This window comes from Callionymus lyra, chromosome 3 (assembly GCF_982586985.1).
Source record: "Callionymus lyra chromosome 3, fCalLyr1.hap1.1, whole genome shotgun sequence".
Classification (NCBI taxonomy): Eukaryota; Metazoa; Chordata; class Actinopteri; order Syngnathiformes; family Callionymidae; genus Callionymus; species Callionymus lyra.
This window is the reverse complement of record NC_141820.1, coordinates 29551334-29570202: the sequence shown is the minus strand read 5'-3', so window position 1 is coordinate 29570202 and position 18869 is coordinate 29551334. Positions and strand designations below refer to the sequence as shown.

At 39.4% G+C, this 18869-nt stretch overlaps 2 protein-coding genes across 2 annotated transcripts; both read right to left on the bottom strand.

Moving 5' to 3' along the window:
* Positions 1–173: 173 nt before the first annotated feature.
* mfn2 (mitofusin 2) lies at positions 174–8357 on the bottom strand. The gene is made up of 18 exons (XM_087787473.1): positions 8095–8357; positions 7189–7370; positions 6877–7012; positions 6086–6248; positions 5888–6012; positions 5700–5808; positions 5058–5165; positions 4825–4978; positions 4300–4367; positions 4104–4225; positions 3773–3899; positions 3603–3707; positions 2611–2713; positions 2328–2548; positions 1659–1814; positions 1395–1591; positions 1152–1286; positions 174–1061 (listed from the first exon to the last, which is right to left on the bottom strand). Exons 2-18 carry the CDS (start codon positions 7364–7366, stop codon positions 992–994), a joined length of 2277 nt encoding a protein of 758 aa, XP_087643599.1. The 5' UTR covers positions 7367–7370; positions 8095–8357; the 3' UTR covers positions 174–991.
* Positions 8358–8939: 582 nt separating this feature from the next.
* On the bottom strand, positions 8940–18369 carry phactr4a (phosphatase and actin regulator 4a). Its single transcript, XM_087787472.1, has 13 exons — positions 18061–18369; positions 17165–17195; positions 16445–16597; positions 16286–16366; positions 14522–16198; positions 14097–14453; positions 12984–13500; positions 11885–12132; positions 11640–11811; positions 10908–10963; positions 10636–10835; positions 9851–9927; positions 8940–9777 (listed from the first exon to the last, which is right to left on the bottom strand). The coding sequence occupies exons 2-13, from the start codon at positions 17175–17177 to the stop codon at positions 9762–9764; spliced, it is 3567 nt and encodes a 1188-aa protein (XP_087643598.1). The 5' UTR covers positions 17178–17195; positions 18061–18369; the 3' UTR covers positions 8940–9761.
* Between the last annotated feature and the right edge of the window lie 500 nt (positions 18370–18869).

Genomic DNA, 18869 nt, shown 5'->3' with positions numbered 1-18869 from the left:
TGTAAAAACGTAAATAATTTGTATCTATCAATATCTAACCTAATATACACACTTACAGAAATTATTTTAACTAAATACTCATAATAAGTTTAAAACCACACGAGTGATTCAAATCCATTTGATAACAAAAAGAAAATCAAGCATTACTCTGATAAACACCAGAAGAGACAACAGACATGTATATGTTTTTATTGGGCACTGACAGCATGTGAACTAATCTACACAAGTCACTGCAGTCGCTCATTACAGGCAGAAAAACAAGTGCAGCAGATAAAGTGCAAGTCTCCTCAACAGGAAGTTGTTAGAGTTAATGGTCAAAAAAAAAAAAATCTCACTGAACAATATGGCTTCAGGTACTCGTTACACCCTCGTTACACGTTTTCTTTTATTTTTTAGGCCTTTTTTTGGCATTTTCAGGGGCCTCATCATCAGTTCTGTTATCTGCACTTAAACTCATTTGCTGCAGAGACGCACAAACACAAATGCGAACTCTCTGACGAGGACATTTTCGTGACAGTGGCGAAGGAATAAATAGATGATATCGACGCGGGAGACGTAATGTTTATTTTTAGAGAGGCCATTTCTTTAGGTGTTTTTGACAAATCTGGCAGATTATATTCTAAAGACACTGTTCAATAAATAAATAACTTATTTCTCGTTTCTTTTCAAGTATCTCAACGTAAAATGAAAAGTGTGAAGGAAATTAAAAATGTTCTAACAAATAATTTACCTCCACTCACTCAAATGTTTTGTGTTGCGGGTGCAAATGCCATGTTGACTGATTCATGTGCTGCGAATGATCTCACACACAGTTCCCAGGAGTACTTCGACACTAAAAGGCCTCAAAAACAACGATTCATTTTATGAGCTTCCACCAAAGACACTAGCTCTGCATGATTAGAGACTCGAAAAATTGGACAGTGGTGATTATGAATTGCTAACGCCAGGTATCTGGTATATAGAGCAGGTGTGGAGAGTCTCTCTGGAACCTTCACTTGTTCTGCTGGAGATACTGTTGAGTGAACATGTTGAGTTCACTGTCCAGCCAGCCAGCCTTGTTCCTGTCAACAGGTGGAACATGAGATCGAGAAACAACACTTGTATGTATGTATGTATGTACGCATGTGTTTACATGTGTGTGTGTTCCTTACCTCAACAACTTGGCCTTGCTCTGCAGTCGGTCCAGCAGCTCCACCTTGTTGTTCATGTCGGTGATCTCGTCTTCCAGATTCTGTCGAGTCACTTCCACTTGCTGGCACAGCTGCGCAAACACACCTGCCAGCTCCCTGACGCACATGGAAGGAAAGTCATGAACCAGGAGCACTTCAAAAAAAATCAAGGTTTCTAACGATCCGTCAAAGCTCATCAAGACTCCTGACATCTTGAACACTTACTGCTGGACTTGATGGCTACAGTTGGAGCCGGTGTAACTGACGATGAGCTGCAGCTTCTCGCTCGCATAGTCCACAAACTGTCTCTTGAAGGCTCTCTCTTTGGCTCTGGTGGTCCAGGTGACGCGCTCGTAGACGTACAGGAGTCCATAGAGACCCACGGACAGAGCAATCATGCGCCAGCCCACCGCCTTCCAGATCTGCACACACAGCATCAGACTGTAGAGCCTCGGACAAACACAGGCAGCAGTTTCAATGAGTCCTCACCACGCCACCGACCACCAGGACTCCCATGGATGTGCGCGAAGTGAGGGAGGCCAATCCGGTCGCCATGGAAACCATCAATTCCTCTTGGGTCAGTGAGGTCTGTGGGAATGGGGGAGCACTGGAGCTGAGGGGTGTAAGAGCCATGGAGCGGGAAACCTGCAGGAAAGACTTTCTTTAAGTAAATTAAGTCTCAGGTGTCTAATCCTTGCTGCCTCCATGGTTTTAAGGTGGTCTTAATGTTTTGAACAATGAACATTTTCTTCATGAACCAGAACTTTATCAACATGGTCTCTGCATGTTTTATATTTAGGAAATTTAAAGACATGTTAAGACAAAAAAGGATACAATTTAAGACCGATTAAATGAGTAAGTAAGAAATGAGTAAGAAAATACTTTCAACCAATACAAGTTATAATACAAATCCCTGAAAAGACTTAAGTTTAAACTTCAAACCCATGTTTAATCACTTTCTCTGAAGCTCCTTATTTTTGAATTTACCATCTTTTAACAACAATAATTTAACGTTTAATTTGAAAATACATTTTTAAGATACTTGGAGACATTTTAACTTCTTAAATTCAAATCAGATTTTAATTTTTTTGAGATTTTTAAAGACTCATCGATGGCACAAAAAAGATGGTTCCTCGTCTTCACAGAGCTTCTTCTTACCTGATCGTTGTAGCCCATCAGTGCTCGCCGTGCGTTCTTGGCTCCCAGAAATCTGTTGACCAACATGGTCCAGCCGAGTGAGAAGTGGAAGCTGACGTCCTCCTGGAAGTCGCCGCACAGTCTGTCACAGGCCAGGTCGTAACTGAGGGTGAAGCAGCGGCGAGTGGCCAGTTTGTCCACCTGCTCTCGTACTGGATCGGGCAACAGAGGCTTCAGACCGTCTGCAGGGACAAGAAAGACAGACTCAGCTCAAGTCGAGCTTCAACTTGTTCTGCTCATGTACCGATCATTTGGGTCTGTGTGACCTGGAGAGCACTGGTGATGGCCGTCGAGCATCTCTCAGACATGTTCTTCCCCAGACCCTCCTCTATGTGTTTGTGCAGCTCCTAAAGAAACATTCAGTTATTGTTATTAACACTTTTGTCCTTCATTATCAAAGCCTGCTTAAGAACCACTTTCATGATTGTAGGGCTGAACCATTTGGAGAAAAATGTATGTTTTTTTTTAAACCAAAATTGGAACTATAATTCAGTGTACAATCAACTTCAGTCATACAAGTCATTGTAAAGTATGACAAACACAACATATGACAGATTCAACATATAATACTCCTTCATTTTAAGACAGGCCTGCATATTATGATGAAATGAGAAGAATTCATAGAAATGCCTTAAAAAACTTTTACAAAATTATTTATTTTAACACCTTCTCTTTGGAAAGTAACTAAAATACATGTATTAATGAACATATGATTAGACTTTGTTTTTATTTCTTCCCAGAATAAGCATCTGGATCTCAGAGTGTGAGAAGGACCTGCATGCACACGAAAGATTCAGAACCCTACTGCCACCTGCTGTCCTATTGAGGTCATTGCTTTCAGCGATGCCTCAATTACTAAATAAATAAATTTCAATGTTATACCTCTATTGTATTGGAGGTAAAGATATTGGATAAAATAATTAATACATCACAATATAAATCTAATTGAGCAGAAGTTTATCCTTGAATGATGTTCACAAATAACGTTTGACATCTACTTGTCATTTTATGACGTTAAACACTCATACGAACATACTAACGTTGCAAGCTAATACAGGTGCTGTGTGGGTTTATCCATGTTCTGATCCAACTACAATCATGGGAAATCTCCAGAACACATCCTGAACTGGGTTTGCGAAGGCTATTTGGGTACACACAACAAATAGTTTCGACACACATTTAGGATGTTGTGGATCGTGGTAAAGCAGATTTCAATAAAATGGCAGTTTTACTCACGTTCTTGTAGACCTTGAGCACCACGGGCGACGGATGGAAGTCTTTGTGGAAGTCGTCTACAAGATAATTCAATTTCCTAATCTCCTCCGCCAAAGCATTCGACACCTGCATGTATGAAGAGATTGTTGTTAAAAAAAGACGAACTCTGATGACACAATTTTTTTCCTCACCTGTTTCTCCACCTCTTCTGTGATCTTCTTGATCTTGGCCTTACAGTCTGCAGTCAACAGATGCAACTGCTGGTCAATGAACTCCACTCGCTCCTGGCGGTCTTCTTTGGTCGTCATGCAATAGAGCCTGAGAACCCACGGGCAAAACAAAACGTCAACTCCTTTCAAATTATTTCATTTGATAAATTCATTTCTCAACACATTAACGCCAGTAAATGTAATTGAAAGTTATAGATATAAATAAATGTGATTATTTGTGTTTTTGGATGATTCAATCTTGTCAATCTCATATTCTCTATAGACTTCCAGACCCCCTGCTCGACTAGATCACCTCTGCTCTTGTGAGGCCACGTGAACAGAATCCATGATGTTCTTCAACGTTTCAGAGATCTGCTTGGCTCTGACCGTGTGCTGCTCAAACTTGGTCTTCACGGCGGACTGAGAGATGCACTCCTGCAAACAGAGTTATTGATCTACTGACCTATCAGAAGAACATGTGTATGAAACATTCAAGATCGGCACTCTACCTCAAATCTCCTCTCGAAGTTCTGGAACTCAAACATTCTTGCTTGAAATCCCTCTGCAAGAGCTCCACCTGAGACACATCTCTTGATTAATATAAAAAACACACACATTTGAGTAGTCATTGTAAATATTATTATACAAACACATCAGGCAAACAAGACCAAATGATATGCCGTGACTGTAGGCCAACAAGTCAATAGAAAGAAGGAACAAAACCAAAAAACAAATAGAAAAAAATTGAGTTTCATAACAAATGTAAATAACCTACAATTTATTTTATTATAAACTCTCATACGCATGTATTTTTCTAAATTTCCTTAACTAAGGAAAAAGAAATGCACATAAAAAAGTAGGGAAAAAATATTGAAACATTGAATTGTCTTTTTATATGTTAAAATAGTTAATAAAAACAAGTACAAAATAGAATCGTTAGTCTGTTCATAAAAACGATTTGTTGGAACCAACAATGACAGACATGGAAAAATAACAGAAATTAATTTCAGACAAAATGTGATTCTTGAACCAACCTGCTTCAGGCATTCCCTGAGCTTTCTGTGACCGGGCCTGAAGGACTTCTTTGGCCGAGACGAAGAAGACGCGGTCGCTGGCTTGTGCGCGGTCGACCACACCAAGTTCCTCCACCAGGAAGTTGGTGCATCTATCCGTATGTTGTCTCCGCACCTACCACATTAAACAGTCACAAAGTCAGTCGCTCGAGCTTCCCTCTTACTACAAAAAATGATCTTTGATGTGGTCTGACCTCCTCCATGTACTCCGGCTCAGACGCAGAGGCATCCCAGCGGTTGTTGAGAATGAAAATATTGGGGCTGGAGAGGCGTTCGTTCACTTTGTGGAAGAAGGATTTCTCCTGCACACGGACATCACACAACACTTGCTTTCAAATGAGTTGAACCTCATAAACATGCTGATAGAAACATTGATCTGAAGAAAGATGAGGTTGGTAAAAAGACGGATGTCAAGAAAGACATTAAGTTGTAATCCCATTCAATACAGAGATGGCAGATTTGAGTGAGTCCATCTCAAGAGACAGACTTGGAGGGCAGCCAAGAATTTAAAAAAATGAAAATTATAACGCAATAAAAAAAAGACAGGGCAGATTAATGTAATTTTTGAATGTATTTAGTATATTCAAGTATTAGAACATTCTAAATTTCCAAAGAAAGCTAGAAAAGAAAAAACATAAATCTCTCAGTAGTATGTATTCAGCTGTAACAGGTAATAAAGGATGGATACACTTTGAATAATGATTCAATGACTGAAATAATGATGTTGTTGTTATACTATACTACCAGAGTATGAGACTACAAGAGTGTGATTCCTGAAAGATTGTTGTATTATTTATTTAAGACTTTGATACATAGTATTCACTCTAGCTACTCACCGTTTGCATGAGCGTAGACTCAGAGTTGGCCACAAGAACGAAGACATCAGCATCCAGGCAAAACTTGTCGATCCAGCTGTCCAGTTCTGTGGTCACATCTATACCTGGGCTGTAGACAAAAGTACACAAGGGCTCTAATGAGCATCTGAATTTTCATTAGGTTTGTTTTTAATCTCATAGATCCTGACCTGTCCACCAGGACCAAGTCGTCCCTCAACAGGGCACATTTGGCTTTGGGCCACATGACACACACTAAACTACCAGCATCCAAGTCCTCATCCTGGTGCAGTGCATGGGCCAGCTGGTTCACGGTCTATGAACACACACAAAAGTCATTAGCCTGCACACAACACACCAACATTCCAACCATTAGCGAGTCAGCTGACCTTGATGCTCTTCCTCTCGTCAGAGCCCTCGGTGAGGATGAAGGCCTCGTTTCCATCGGTGCCCTCCACTCGCAGAAAGCAGTTAGTTGTGTGTCCAATCCCAGACGGCAGCACTTTGTCACACAGCATGGCGTTGATAACCGAGCTCTTTCCATTGCTAGTTCTGTCGGCCAAACATTTAGAGAGAGTTTAGGACCAATCCAGAGATTAGACAGTGAAGACTGCAACAACCTGCATATGTGCCACTCACTCTCAAATATTCTATACATGCAGAAGCTTACACACATACCCGGCTGACAAATCGACAACAACTAATATATATATTTAACTCAATTCTATTCATCAACAGTATAAAGTATAGTAAGTGATGTTATAACAAGATCTCTTTAAATACATGTATGGTTCCTGAGCTTTTGGAAAAGGTGTTTAGCTAAAAACTTGGAAGACCTGGTGTTTACAAAGCAAAAGTAGTTTAGTCCTTTTGTAACAAACCTGAGACTCTGTGATTGCTAAATTCTTCTCCTTACTATAATCATAAATCCAACAATATGCAATGATTTTTCAGAGTCTCAAGAGTCTCCTCTTTACTTTGCATTATTCTTTTAGGGGACAGTGATCATTCTTAGGTTTCACTTTAAAATAGATTACACTCTTGTCCCTTGAATAATGACTGTAGAAAGTGAAATATATTTTTGAGCATTTAAGCTAATGTTCTACCTTATAAAATATAAATGAGTTTGTTATTTTTTAATTTTTTTAAACCAATCAAACAGAATGTGTTGATTCCATACCTGCCAAAGAAAACCACTTTCATGTGTCTTCTAGAAAGCACTTCTCCAATCCCTGCCACTTTGGAAAGGTAACCCCGGACCTCCTGGACCTGCTCCTCCGTGGTGATTGGGTCAAGTTCCCCGTTTCCATGAGTGTCTACAGAGATAAAGATAGAAAGACAAGGTAGTTAGTTACATTATATACACATATTATACTATACATCATTAAAACTGGTGGTTCATTCTTAAACAAAGAATAATTGTTATTCTTCTTGTCGTAACTATTCTAAAAGCATTTACCCTAGATGTGAATGGAAATAATGGTGTTAGTACCTTCCAGGAAGGCTGAACTCTCCTTTATATACACCCCCAACTGCTCGAAGATCCCGTTGATCTTCTTCTTGGCTGTGACGAAGTGCTTTAGAGGCGACGCTTTAACTTCTGCCATGAGTCTCTTATCCTTCGTGCCGTGGACAACGTTGTTGGTAGGACGAGGGAAAACCACAGACATGGCACTGTTGACAAAGAACACTTTACATTAAAAACAATTCACTTGTTGGTGAGCAGTACTGACTCCTTCAAGAAACATCTTAACATTTTTATTTGTTCAGGCTTTTTCCTTGATTCTCTGGAACTCCTGTTGTGTTATCAGTTTTATCTTGATCTTTAAAGTATATACTTTATTGAATATTGTGTTGATTGTTTAAGCGCTTTGTGACCCTGGTCTGGAAAAGCGCTATACAAATAAAAATGACTTACTTACTTACATATATATATATATATATATATATAACAGCCGGTAACAAGTACAGAAGGGGACATGTAGCTGACTAGCTAGCAACACCCATCTAGCTAGCATGATCACCGCTTGATAACAGTAAACATTTGGTCAGAAACAGTAACAAATAACATGTAATCGAACATAAATGATCTACAATAGAACAAGGACAAGTTGTCAGATTACATGACATGACTCTTGTTAAATTACTGTCAAAGCTCACCGTTAAAACAGACCACACTCAACAGTAATGTCGCATCCCTTCCTGTAGACTTTAAAGATCCAGAGCTACAGATAGGTGACGCAGGTGGACCTTGAACTAGCTAGAAGGCTTTGTTGCTGTGACAGCCCGGGTAAGATAAGCTAGGAAGTGGCACCGCGGGACAGGCTTGAACTTTGTTGCGCAGGAGGTAGAGCAATTACGGTAAAATGGCGCAGTAGTTGACCTGAAAGCTTCGTACCTGTGAATGGTTCGAGTCCACCTGGAAGGGTTTTAGGTCAATGGATAAGAAGCGACTTGACTCCCAAACATGACCGAATTTCCAACGGACTGTGTTCACGCCTCCTTCCCGAATTCCGGAGCTTTATTTCGCGGCTATATTTGTGTTCTCAGTAAATGCATTAAACTATAAGAACAAAACAATTACCAGAGAATACGGTCACGTTCAAAGACTGTTAAAACAGTTAATATTACAAAAGGTTGAAGGCTCAAGTGCATGCGACTTCTTTTAACGTTTGTTTTATTTCATATATTCGGCTCAGTTGCGCCACCTGCGGCCTGGAGATCCATTACATGTCCCATCACCAAGGAGAGTTACAGAATCAATAATTGATCTACTTGAATGACACGCATGTGGATTCACAACGAGATCTTTGCCTTCTTAAAAATATAAAGATTTAACATTTCACTGCATTGTATCATAGCTACATGCTAAGAAAATGGCCACCCCATTTATAATGTAAGTAAGTAATTTTTATTTGGATAGCGCTTTTCCAGACCAGGGTCACAAAGCGCTTAAACAATCAAAACAATATTCAATAAATGATATACTTTAAAGGGCAAGATAAAACTGATAACACAACAGGAGTTCCATAATAATATAATCATAATGGGACTTCATTGTAAGGTAAGGTAAAACTGTATTGATCCCTCAGGAGGTCTCCTTTGGGAAATTGTTTAAATAAATTGTTTATTGTGGTATTGTTAGTGTGAAAGTCATAATGTTGACTCACAGCTTAAGTATCTCAATAGTTTAAATGTCACAGTTCCATCAAGTAAATAGAATAACCAACAAAGAAAAACACGTTTTAGATTGAAATTATTTTATTCAGATTACACAACCAATTGCACTTTTATTTTAAAAAATATTTTCCAGCACTATTGCATAGTATTTGTGAAATGCCTCACAATTTCCAAAAGTGATAATTACAACAGTACAAAAGGAATCAAATCTACAACCTATTACAGTACAAAGATATATTATCAAACAACAGGAAAATAATGATAATTGTACCCTTTTCCTGTAGAAAACATCCACTATCAACAGAATTAAAAAAGTATATACATAGCAGATTAAGGGGGAAGGGTGTTACTGTAGTTGACAAGAATGCTGAAAATTTGGCAGAATCAACTCAAATTTTACAGATTATTATTATACTTTTAATATTTTTGGTTTGTTACATGAACAGCATTAGGTCTATAACATTTAAAAGATTGTGTAAATTCTACAAGTAAATGCATTTTAGTGTTTACCTTGCAGATTTCCAAGTGGATAGATCTTTTTTTCTATCTTACAAACCAACTATTTACAGAGACATGTTAAAACCTAAATGTTGCAAATGTGTCATTTTCACTGTTGATCTACAGCAATTTGCTAATATACTCCGAGAACCTTATTTCCCCACATTTGTCCATTTAAATTTAATTTGTGCACACAAGGGGTTAAAACTCTATTTACATCAATTTATAAAACAGAAAATTAACATAATTATTAAAAACGAATGGTGTTTCCAGTCCGTCAGTAGTCGGTTTAAACCATTTCTAAAGTGAGGTCCAGTCGAGGCTCTTGTGTCAGCGATCAGACTAGTTTCGTCTCCAGTGAAGTACCTGAATCATCAGTGGAAAATATTAAGGACGATGGAACCTGGGTGGAGAAACAGATTCAACAGGTGAAACAAGATACCAACAGAGATTAACTAATGACTTAAATGGAGTACCTAGTATAGATCCTGCTTTCTTCATGGACCTGCATCTCCGAGCTCTTGAACTCATTCAGCTCTTTGCGAATAGCAGCCTGCGTTGACACACGAGGCAGACATGTTTATATTCAACTCTTCAGGTTCATCTAGCAGCACCGGTTTTAACTGGAGGAGACTCTCAATAACAGACCACAACTGTTACTGACTATTGTGCCAAATACAAATAGTTTAACTTAAGGATTAAAATAGCTCAGCATCAGTCATAAAATATATGAATTAATTGAAATTAATATACATTTATTTTATGATGACCTACATAGTTTAGTCAGCTGTTGAACTACAAGTTACAACTTGTGTGCGATGTCGAATTTCACTCCCAAAAATGTTAATAATAAGGACAAGAAGGAACCTGATGGACCAGTTGCTCCACATGACCAGCTGTGATGTTTATATCATTGTTCTCCGCTGTTGTTTGAACCGTGTAATGTGAGCATGCCGGATGTTTTGCTGTATAGACACGTCTGTTGAAGGTTTGTCTCAGTTTTTTCCCCAGTCAGGAATGTAGGCAACTGAAAATATCTGTTTACTTTTAGTAGTACTTCAATCGACTAATATATACTTATATACTGTATGTGCAATGAAAAAAACAGGACACAATGAGAGCATCACTCTCCAATGGATACAACACACTTCTTATATGTTGTTATTGGCTGCATTTAAGTAGTAACTATAAATAGACCAATATAAGAAGCCAATCTGAGTTGACTTGAGAACACGGTAATGATTACGGAGTAACAGCTCACCTTGTCAGCAGGCGTGAGCTTGGTCCAGGGTTTGTCCGCTCGTCGATCGTAGTCGTGGGCATGTGTGCTCTCTACGTACTCATGGAAACGAAGGATCTTCCTCTCTTGGAGCTCGGCTACTGTGGGCCGCTGTGACAGCTTCCTGGTGAGCCGGCGCTTGATCTCACTGCGCTCCATACGTCGATCTTCCTCATTCTTAACTGTACAGGAATGAAATCGTTGTTCAACATAAATGCCATACGTTAAAAAAGAAAGAGGAGCTAAGATTGTACCTGGAAGAATGTTTCTTTGCTCCAGTTCATCTGCTGTTGGTCTCTGGCTTAAACGTCTGAAAAAATATATATAGTTAGTAATTAAGTGGAAATTGAAAATATATTTTTGCACATTTTACTTTCATCCAAATAAATATGATTCAACAAGAACACATGTAGAAATATAATATGATATTCAGTAATAAACTGATACACATATTGTACAATTCAAACACACAAATCTTATTTTGTATTGATTCCTAAGGATCATTTTTGAATATGTGATCAAACACTTCAAACACAAACACAAGACATTTGTCTTCACTGTGGTAGCAAAGAGACACTGAGTGTGAAGTCATGGACTAGAGGCAAACGACTTCTTCTTGTTTTATCATCTTGACAGTTGCCACCAAGTCTTCCTTTGGAGAAGAAAGTTCTGAAGCAGCCGACACAAGATATAGGTTGTACAGAGGAAATGTTTGGAATGTGTGAGCAACTTAAATAACTCAGACACATTTAGCAGTTTCACATTATTATACTGGAATGTTATCAGGAAGGGAAAACCAACCAAAGAGCTTTTCTAAACCATTTTTAACAATATTTTACAATTTGAATTTTGTCACTTTAAAAAAACAAGATTACTTTTATGCCATTTCAATTGATTTTAAACCATGTGACAATTATACTCCTTTATAGCTTTTTTTTCTTCCAACTGCAGTTGTTGACATTAATGTTAAGCTTGAAGTTTCTTACCTTGTTAGTGTTGATCCGATCTTGTTCCTGACTGCCAACCATTGATCTTTGCTGTGCCAAGTCAATCCATTATTATTCTCCTGGGCACCGCCTTGTTCCCGCTCAAGCTTCGCCCGTCTCTCCAGTTTTAAAGCCAATGTGTCTTTCCTCTTCACTCGGTTTCCCAGTCCAGCTGTCAAATAAATAGTTTAGGGAGGTTGCAAAATCATAAATCATTTGTAAACTCCCGACGGTCAAGTACTGACTTGGAGTCTCTTCATCCTCGTCGTCATCATCATCATTGTCCTCCTCGTCATTGTCATCATCTCTATACAAGATGGGACCATCCGAGTCAGATTCCTCGCTCTGCCAGGAGCCCTCTGGAATAACATTAACTTTATGGTCTCCCACCATTCCTCTCCTGCTGCGAGCCTCCATCTGAGTCTTCCAGGGAGGCCTTTGTGGATGCAGCTTTCGCAACTCTTCCTCCATGTCAAAGTCGTCATCTTCAGGACTATGGTAACAACAAATGAACTAGATTAACTCAAAAATGCAAAAGTAGAGTTAAACCTTGACCTTCTAAGGTTTACTTAGTTTCACCAATAACACAGGTTTAACTAAGGTTTTATAGGACTTATTGTGTGCTCGTAAGGTGGTAGATTGACCACTAACATGTCAGAAGATGAGTCAAATATTTCTTAATTATAGTTATAGGCACAAAAGTGAGGAAGCTCACAATAAGATAAACATGTTCAACATGCATAAGTCATATTTTACTTCCATCTCCACGAATTAGACTAAACCATATGTTTGCATTAAAAGATATATTAAGTGATGAAATATTGATATTATACCAGAGGTCAAATTATCACGATGTATTGCCAAATCCACGTTTTTTCATAACTCTATATAAAAGTGAAAAAAAGTAAATTTACAGCTTGTCCAAAACACTTTACAAGGTTACAAAATCTGACGATCAAGTGCCACATGAGTTTCTCATTATTGTGATTAAAGTAAGTAATTAAGTAATTTATATTTATAGAGCCGCCTGATGCATCTGATATACAAAACCTTACGATACGTTCAAATAACATCATTAAATATCGGGACCAAATACATGACATAGGTACTATTATCATAATTGTTCCATTTAGAAAGACAATAAAGGCTCAGGTCTTACAGGCCATTCATTGGTTCTGTTATAATAGAAGGGTTTGAAATCCCAGAGAAACAAGAACAACTTGGTGCAGTCAAATCTAGTAGGCAAGTAAGTCATTTGTATTTATATAGGTGCTGCGTTTCTGATATTAAATGTAACGACACCAAATATGTCGTGAATTAAAACAATGCGACCTAGGTACTTACAGTCTGAGAGGCTCAATGGTGATGGGGAGAGAGTTTCTGACGTTAAGGGCGGGATCTTCAAGGAAGTCTGGGGGTTGCTCAAAGAGCAGGGAATGAGCCCTCTGGGAGCCATCAGGCTGTGGTCTTAAAGGACTGGGGCTTGCCAGCGCTCTCTTGATAAGAACATGCAGCGGGATGGCTGGAAGTTCTGACGGGGGCTCAGTGACGGGGCTCGGAGGATCCATTTGAACACTAGGTACACCAGAATTCCCAGAGTGATGTCTTGGAGGTGATGGTGGGATGTGAGATGGAGGTGGTTCCATTGAGGTTTGATAGTCTCCCATTGACGTCGCATTCTCACTTTCAGTAACTTGCGGAACAGCCGGGGGACTTGGTGTTCTTGTTTGGGGCTCTAGAGCCTTGTTCAAATAAGACGGGTCCATAGAATGCCTCTTTGTCACTGGGGTCATTCTCTTCGGGGGCGTTGGTGGAGACCTTTTCGTTCCCGAGACATTACTTTCACCTTGGCTAAGATCAGCTGAAACGAAACGACAAAAACATTTGATGGACAAGATTCAGGAGCTTTGAAGGAACAAATATAAATACTGTATGAATTGTGCTTCTCATTACTTCTCATCTGTCCCTAAATGATAATCTCTTCATCTAGCCAAAAAGGAAGCATTCCATCTCGATTTCACTGGAAACTCAAACCATTTGACACCTGAGAATCTCTAACCCAGAGGAGACCTGTTAACACGATAAAAGGCAGATACTCGTCTTTCTTGAAAACTACAAACTACTTGGAAAGACACTTTGTATAGTTGTTGTCGTAGAGACAGCTAGCAGAGTTTACTACCACAAGCGTCATCCTTTCCACATACCAAAGGAATGTACTTTGAACCTGCTAGTCACCATTTACATTCCTGCACTGTGACCAGTATTAACTCATGCATTAGGACCAACAAACACCACGGCTGATTCATCATCAGCTGAAGATTTCTACCACTCATATCAAGCCTTTCTGCCCAAACTATACCAACATGTGGACTTTCTAACATGAATTGACAACGCATTAGTGCGTTAGTAAAAGCTGTCATGGACACAAGTATAAAAAGAACATGTTTCAAAACATACCAGACAGTGGAAGGCTACTGTTGCGGTTGGTTGGTTTGGGAGGAGGAACGGGAGGCTGCTTTGCATGCGGGGGTACAGGGGGTGGCATGTCAATGTTGTCGGGTGATGAAGCAGGAATAATGACTCTAGTTGGATCATCCACAACTAGGGACACTGTCCTTGGAGGCTTTGCTATTGCAACAGAACTGGACGATGAGGTGGATGAGGAAGAGGAGGCTGAGGAGGCTGAGGATGCGGAGCTATTACTGGGGGTACCTGGTTTAGCCATAAGGATCTTAGGGGGTAAAAGAGCTTGTTTAGGCGGAACATAGTCTTGTTTAGGGTTGGGTTGGGGAATAATAGAATGACTAGTAGATTCTATGGAGGAAAATAAACAAAATGTATTTAAAAAGCCATTGGATGTACAATAAACCTGATTATCTTACCTGAATTTCCATGGACATCCGAGGATGGGGACGTCCTGGGCAAAGTGCTTCTCCATGCAGGTTCAGAAGGTTGATTCTTCCTATATTCCTCTGACGAGCTTTTCTGCAGACGGGGCCGCAAATCCATGTCAGAGAAAGGTCTAACAATTTTGTGCAACTGATCAGCATCTCGCCGATGTTGTTTATTTTCTTGCTCTTCCCTCCTTTCAGAGTCAAAATGTCTTGGTCTTTCATTTCCCTCCGTGTCTTCAGATGAGTATCTAGGAAGGTCCTTATCTTTGAAATCTTTTTTGTCCGCATAGATTGGTCTTTCCTTTATTTGAACTCCAGCTTCTCTTTTATACTTTTCCTCCCTCGCTACTTTTTCTTCTTGCAACCAGCGCTCCCTGAGGTTATTATCTCTGTCTATTCTTTCCTTGTAGTCACGCTCCTTCCTCTCCCTGTCGTCGCGCTCCCGCTTCTCCAGCTCCCTCTTCTCCCCGTCATCACGCTCTTTCCTCTCCCTATCGTCGCGCTCCCTCCTTTCCTTGTCGTCACGTTCTTTCCTCTCCCTATCATCACGCTCTTTCCTCTCCCTATCGTCGCGCTCCCTCCTTTCCTTGTCGTCACGCTCTTTCCTCTCGCTATCATCACGCTCTTTCCTCTCTCTATCGTCGCGCTCCCTTCTTTCCTTGTCGTCGCGCTCTTTCCTCTCCCTGTCGTCGCGCTCCCTCCTTTCCTTGTCATCACGCTCCCTCCTTTCCTTGTCGTCACGCTCTTTCCTCTCCCTGTCGTCACGCTCCCTCCTCTCCATTTCAACCTGCTCCAACCTCTCTTTGTCATTGTGTAGTTTTCTATCCATGTCGTCTCGCTCCTTTCTTTCCCTTTCATTGTGATCCCTCCTCTCCACATCATCCCGTTCCCTCAGATCTTTTTCAGTTCCCACACTGTCGCCATGCTTCTTTCTGTCACGGTCGTCTCGGTCATCCCGCTTTCTCGGGTCCTTGACATCAGTCTCTCTATCATACTTTTTCTGCTGACCGGTGTCATTCTCCCTCCGCGCCCTGTCATCCCTCCTGTAGTCTCGCTCTCGTCGCTCCCTATCGTCTCTTCGCTCTCTTTCGTCTCGCCGCTCTCTGTCGTCTCGCTCCTTCCTCTCCCAGTCGACGCGTTCCCTTTCATTGCCATTTTTTCTTGGGTCATCACCATAATCTTTTCGCTCACTTTCAATCCTATCTCTTCGATTTCTGTTGTCTCTTTCAATCTTATCTTCTCTCAACTCTCGCCGGTCTCTGTGATCATCATTTTTCTCAACAACATCTCTCCTCTCCCCTTCTTCACGCCAATCCATTCTTTCCTGACCTCCCCTTTCCCTCTTAAATCGGTTTCCCTCGTCACCATCGCCCCTTTCCTCTTTTCGGAATTGCTCGTCTTTTTGAGGACCCCTCTGATATGCCCCTGGCTTACGAGAGGCATCTGATGCCGGATGGCTTCTTCTGTCGGCAGCAAGCCTAGCATGGGCATCAACATCCAAAGGGGCACGGTTGCTTCGAGAGGCATCAGAGTGTGCTCTGCCTCGACGTTCTTCAACAGCATTGAGTCTCAGGATATTTGCTCGAGAATCCATCTCTGGTTGGGACATGTCCATTGGCACTGTATGTCCGTTCTTCACCTTTGAGGGGTCTGCATTGCCGCTCTCTGTAGAAAATCACAGGATAAGAACATTGGATGCTCAATTGTAAAATAAAATTTATATATACAGTATATAAAAAAAAGAAAACAAACCATGTTCTGTGACTTCCCTCAGAAGACCCTTAGCAATAAGTTCTTCCCTGGTTTTACGAACAGAAATCTTTCTTTCCAAAACTGTGATGATGACAAAATGCTATTAATAAACAATAAAATGGAACGATTAAAAAACATATTTCTGTGTGGGACACCGACCGGTACATTTTTCTTTCAATTTTTCACTAGGTTTCTTCTTTCTCCACTTCCAAGGTTTAAAGATATGGCCCATCTTGGAAAACTTGCCCTTTCGTTTGGATGGGGGGGAACCGTCACCAGAATTAGCTTCATCCCCTCCAGTATTATTGTCATCTGGAGAAAGAAAGTGCAAAGGGGTTAATATATTCTGTGAATAGTTTAAGGGGAAATAAAACAAATATTCTATTATAAAATAATAATGAATATAGGCAAAACTAAGCAAAAGTGATGAGGACATTGTTTTATTGAGTCGTGTTGCATTAACATGATCCATCTTTTCAATTGCAATACTCTTTATAATTAAATATATTTTGTTTACACATTTACAGCATCAATATAGCAATCTACTTTTACTTTTTAATACTATTGACCATCCTATTATTCCACGTTGCATCAGAAATTAGAGTTTCTGAGTTTTGTATGCTGCAATGATTAATCTCATTGTTTATATTGACTTGAATGATAAACCACAGATTATTTTACAGTATAAGTGCATTTAAATGTAGACATCAAGGGTTTGGTATAACAGTAAAATATTGAACGATAACACATATTGAAAAGATATATTGTAAGACAAATGAAATACCACCATTCGCAACATGAATGAAGCCAAATTAAAAAATAAAAAGGCAAATAAATGCATATTATGCATTTGAATGTAACGCAAAGTAATTTTCTTACCAGGATTGTCCATCAATTGACAAGACAGCCACTGCAAAAAAATATAATGTAATGTTAATGCACAGAAAAAAATATTAGATCATTATAACACAACCAAAAACATTCCTAAACAAGGGAATAACTTAAAACAAATAAATAACAACCAATGAATATAAGATCCCATGTTGCAAACCCAAATGCATAGAATATAACTGTATTCATGACAGAATAGTTAATGCTTGTAAATATTATTTACATTACAATTTAGAAATGCGTTAAAAACAAAAAACGCTTTGCGCATTTGCTACATAACTTTTGAATTTCAAATAGTTTAGAAAACAATTAATAGTTAAAAGCGTTGTGGCTTGTTTTGCAGAGTCTCCAGGAATATGACTGGTTCAGTATGAAAGCACTGCCTGCTTGTTGGAACAAGTAGATGAGTCTTGGAATGGAATGTCAGACACTCGTTAAAAAAAAAAAAACTCACACAAAGAGACTTCAAAACATTAACATATTGTTGAGCAACAACAATAGATTAGCTTTCTAATGGATTTATATCTAAAATAAAGAGTATTCGTGGATTAATGGAGAATAATGGTAACTGCCATACTGTACATGAAAGAGCACTTGTCACCCGAAACCTAACGTCTATTTAAAATAACAATAATGTTAACACCATGAAGGGGAAAAACTTCGTTACATTCACTAAAAGTTTGACTGGTCAGTCGATTGACAGAAACGTGTTTTTATTCCAGCAAATCTACTTTATTTTAAACACAAAACAAGTTTGCACTGCCCTAGCACGAGCTAATCCCTTAGCAACTGTCTGGTATAAAGTTCACAGCGAGCAACAGGTGGACGACTTTACTCCAAACTGTTTTCACTAGTCCTACTTTAAACACCATAACTTAACTCACCTTTAATGGGACTTTTTCCTAATTCCAAGTTGTCGCGACTCATGTACGACAACAAGTTTGTTTCCGGGGTTTTTGTTGACCTTTTATATCTCCTGACACTTGTCGCTACAGGCCGTCACACGTCGCAACAAGGCGGAAGTATTTTCAAACAGCATTCGAATAAAAACCTTCGCATCCCAACAGATATCACCTGGACCACGTGTCTTCGGTTTATGGAATCCTTTAATTGAAAAAAAAAGAAAAAAGTCTGCGAGTATAAAGTATCGCAAGTTGACTGAGTAAGACGATTACGTAGCGCCCGGGGCGGGGCTCTGGTCACTCGTCTACTTCTTTATTTATTTGCTGTCACCACTTGTCAAAGCAGGCCCACAGCGCCATCAACTGCATCTATGTGGCATCCACGTCGCAACCCTTTCATTTCTGTGCGTTTCTTGTTGAATTAAAAACACATGCCACAAATAACTTTTTTTTTATCCAACACGCATTCTTGCTACTCCCTATATTCACATCAGAATTAGTGATGTGTGCATTTTATAGGTAATAGATATATAGAATATTATATATCGTACAAAGCGGAATAAGATATATGAAGAGACAAATTTGCTACATTTATTGTGTTACAACTGTAAGGAAGGGAAGTTTTTCCTACATATTTATGTTTAAAAAAAGGTCAGTATCTTTAAAAAAAAAAAGTTGAAACAGTATTGTGGCTCATGACTGCCGGCCTTAACCCTCCCTTATTTTAAGTAAGGAATTCAATCCCTCTCCCATCTACTACAATTTTCTTCAGGGATTTTTCTTGTTAATCA

Excerpts from the sequence above, each read along its gene's own strand:
- phactr4a (XM_087787472.1), bottom strand. Across the intron at positions 14,454-14,521 it reads GGATGTCCATGGAAATTCAG|AATCTACTAGTCATTCTATT; the intron begins GTAAGATAATCA and ends TTTCCTCCATAG. Across the intron at positions 11,812-11,884 it reads CGAGGATGAAGAGACTCCAA|CTGGACTGGGAAACCGAGTG; the intron begins GTCAGTACTTGA and ends TTTATTTGACAG.
- mfn2 (XM_087787473.1), bottom strand. The coding sequence starts at position 7,366 with ATGTCTGTGGTTTTCCCTCGTCCTACCAACAACGTTGTCCACGGCACG. Across the intron at positions 4,979-5,057 it reads AGCCGGAGTACATGGAGGAG|GTGCGGAGACAACATACGGA; the intron begins GTCAGACCACAT and ends TTAATGTGGTAG. Across the intron at positions 4,368-4,824 it reads TCAGGGAATGCCTGAAGCAG|GTGGAGCTCTTGCAGAGGGA; the intron begins GTTGGTTCAAGA and ends GATGTGTCTCAG.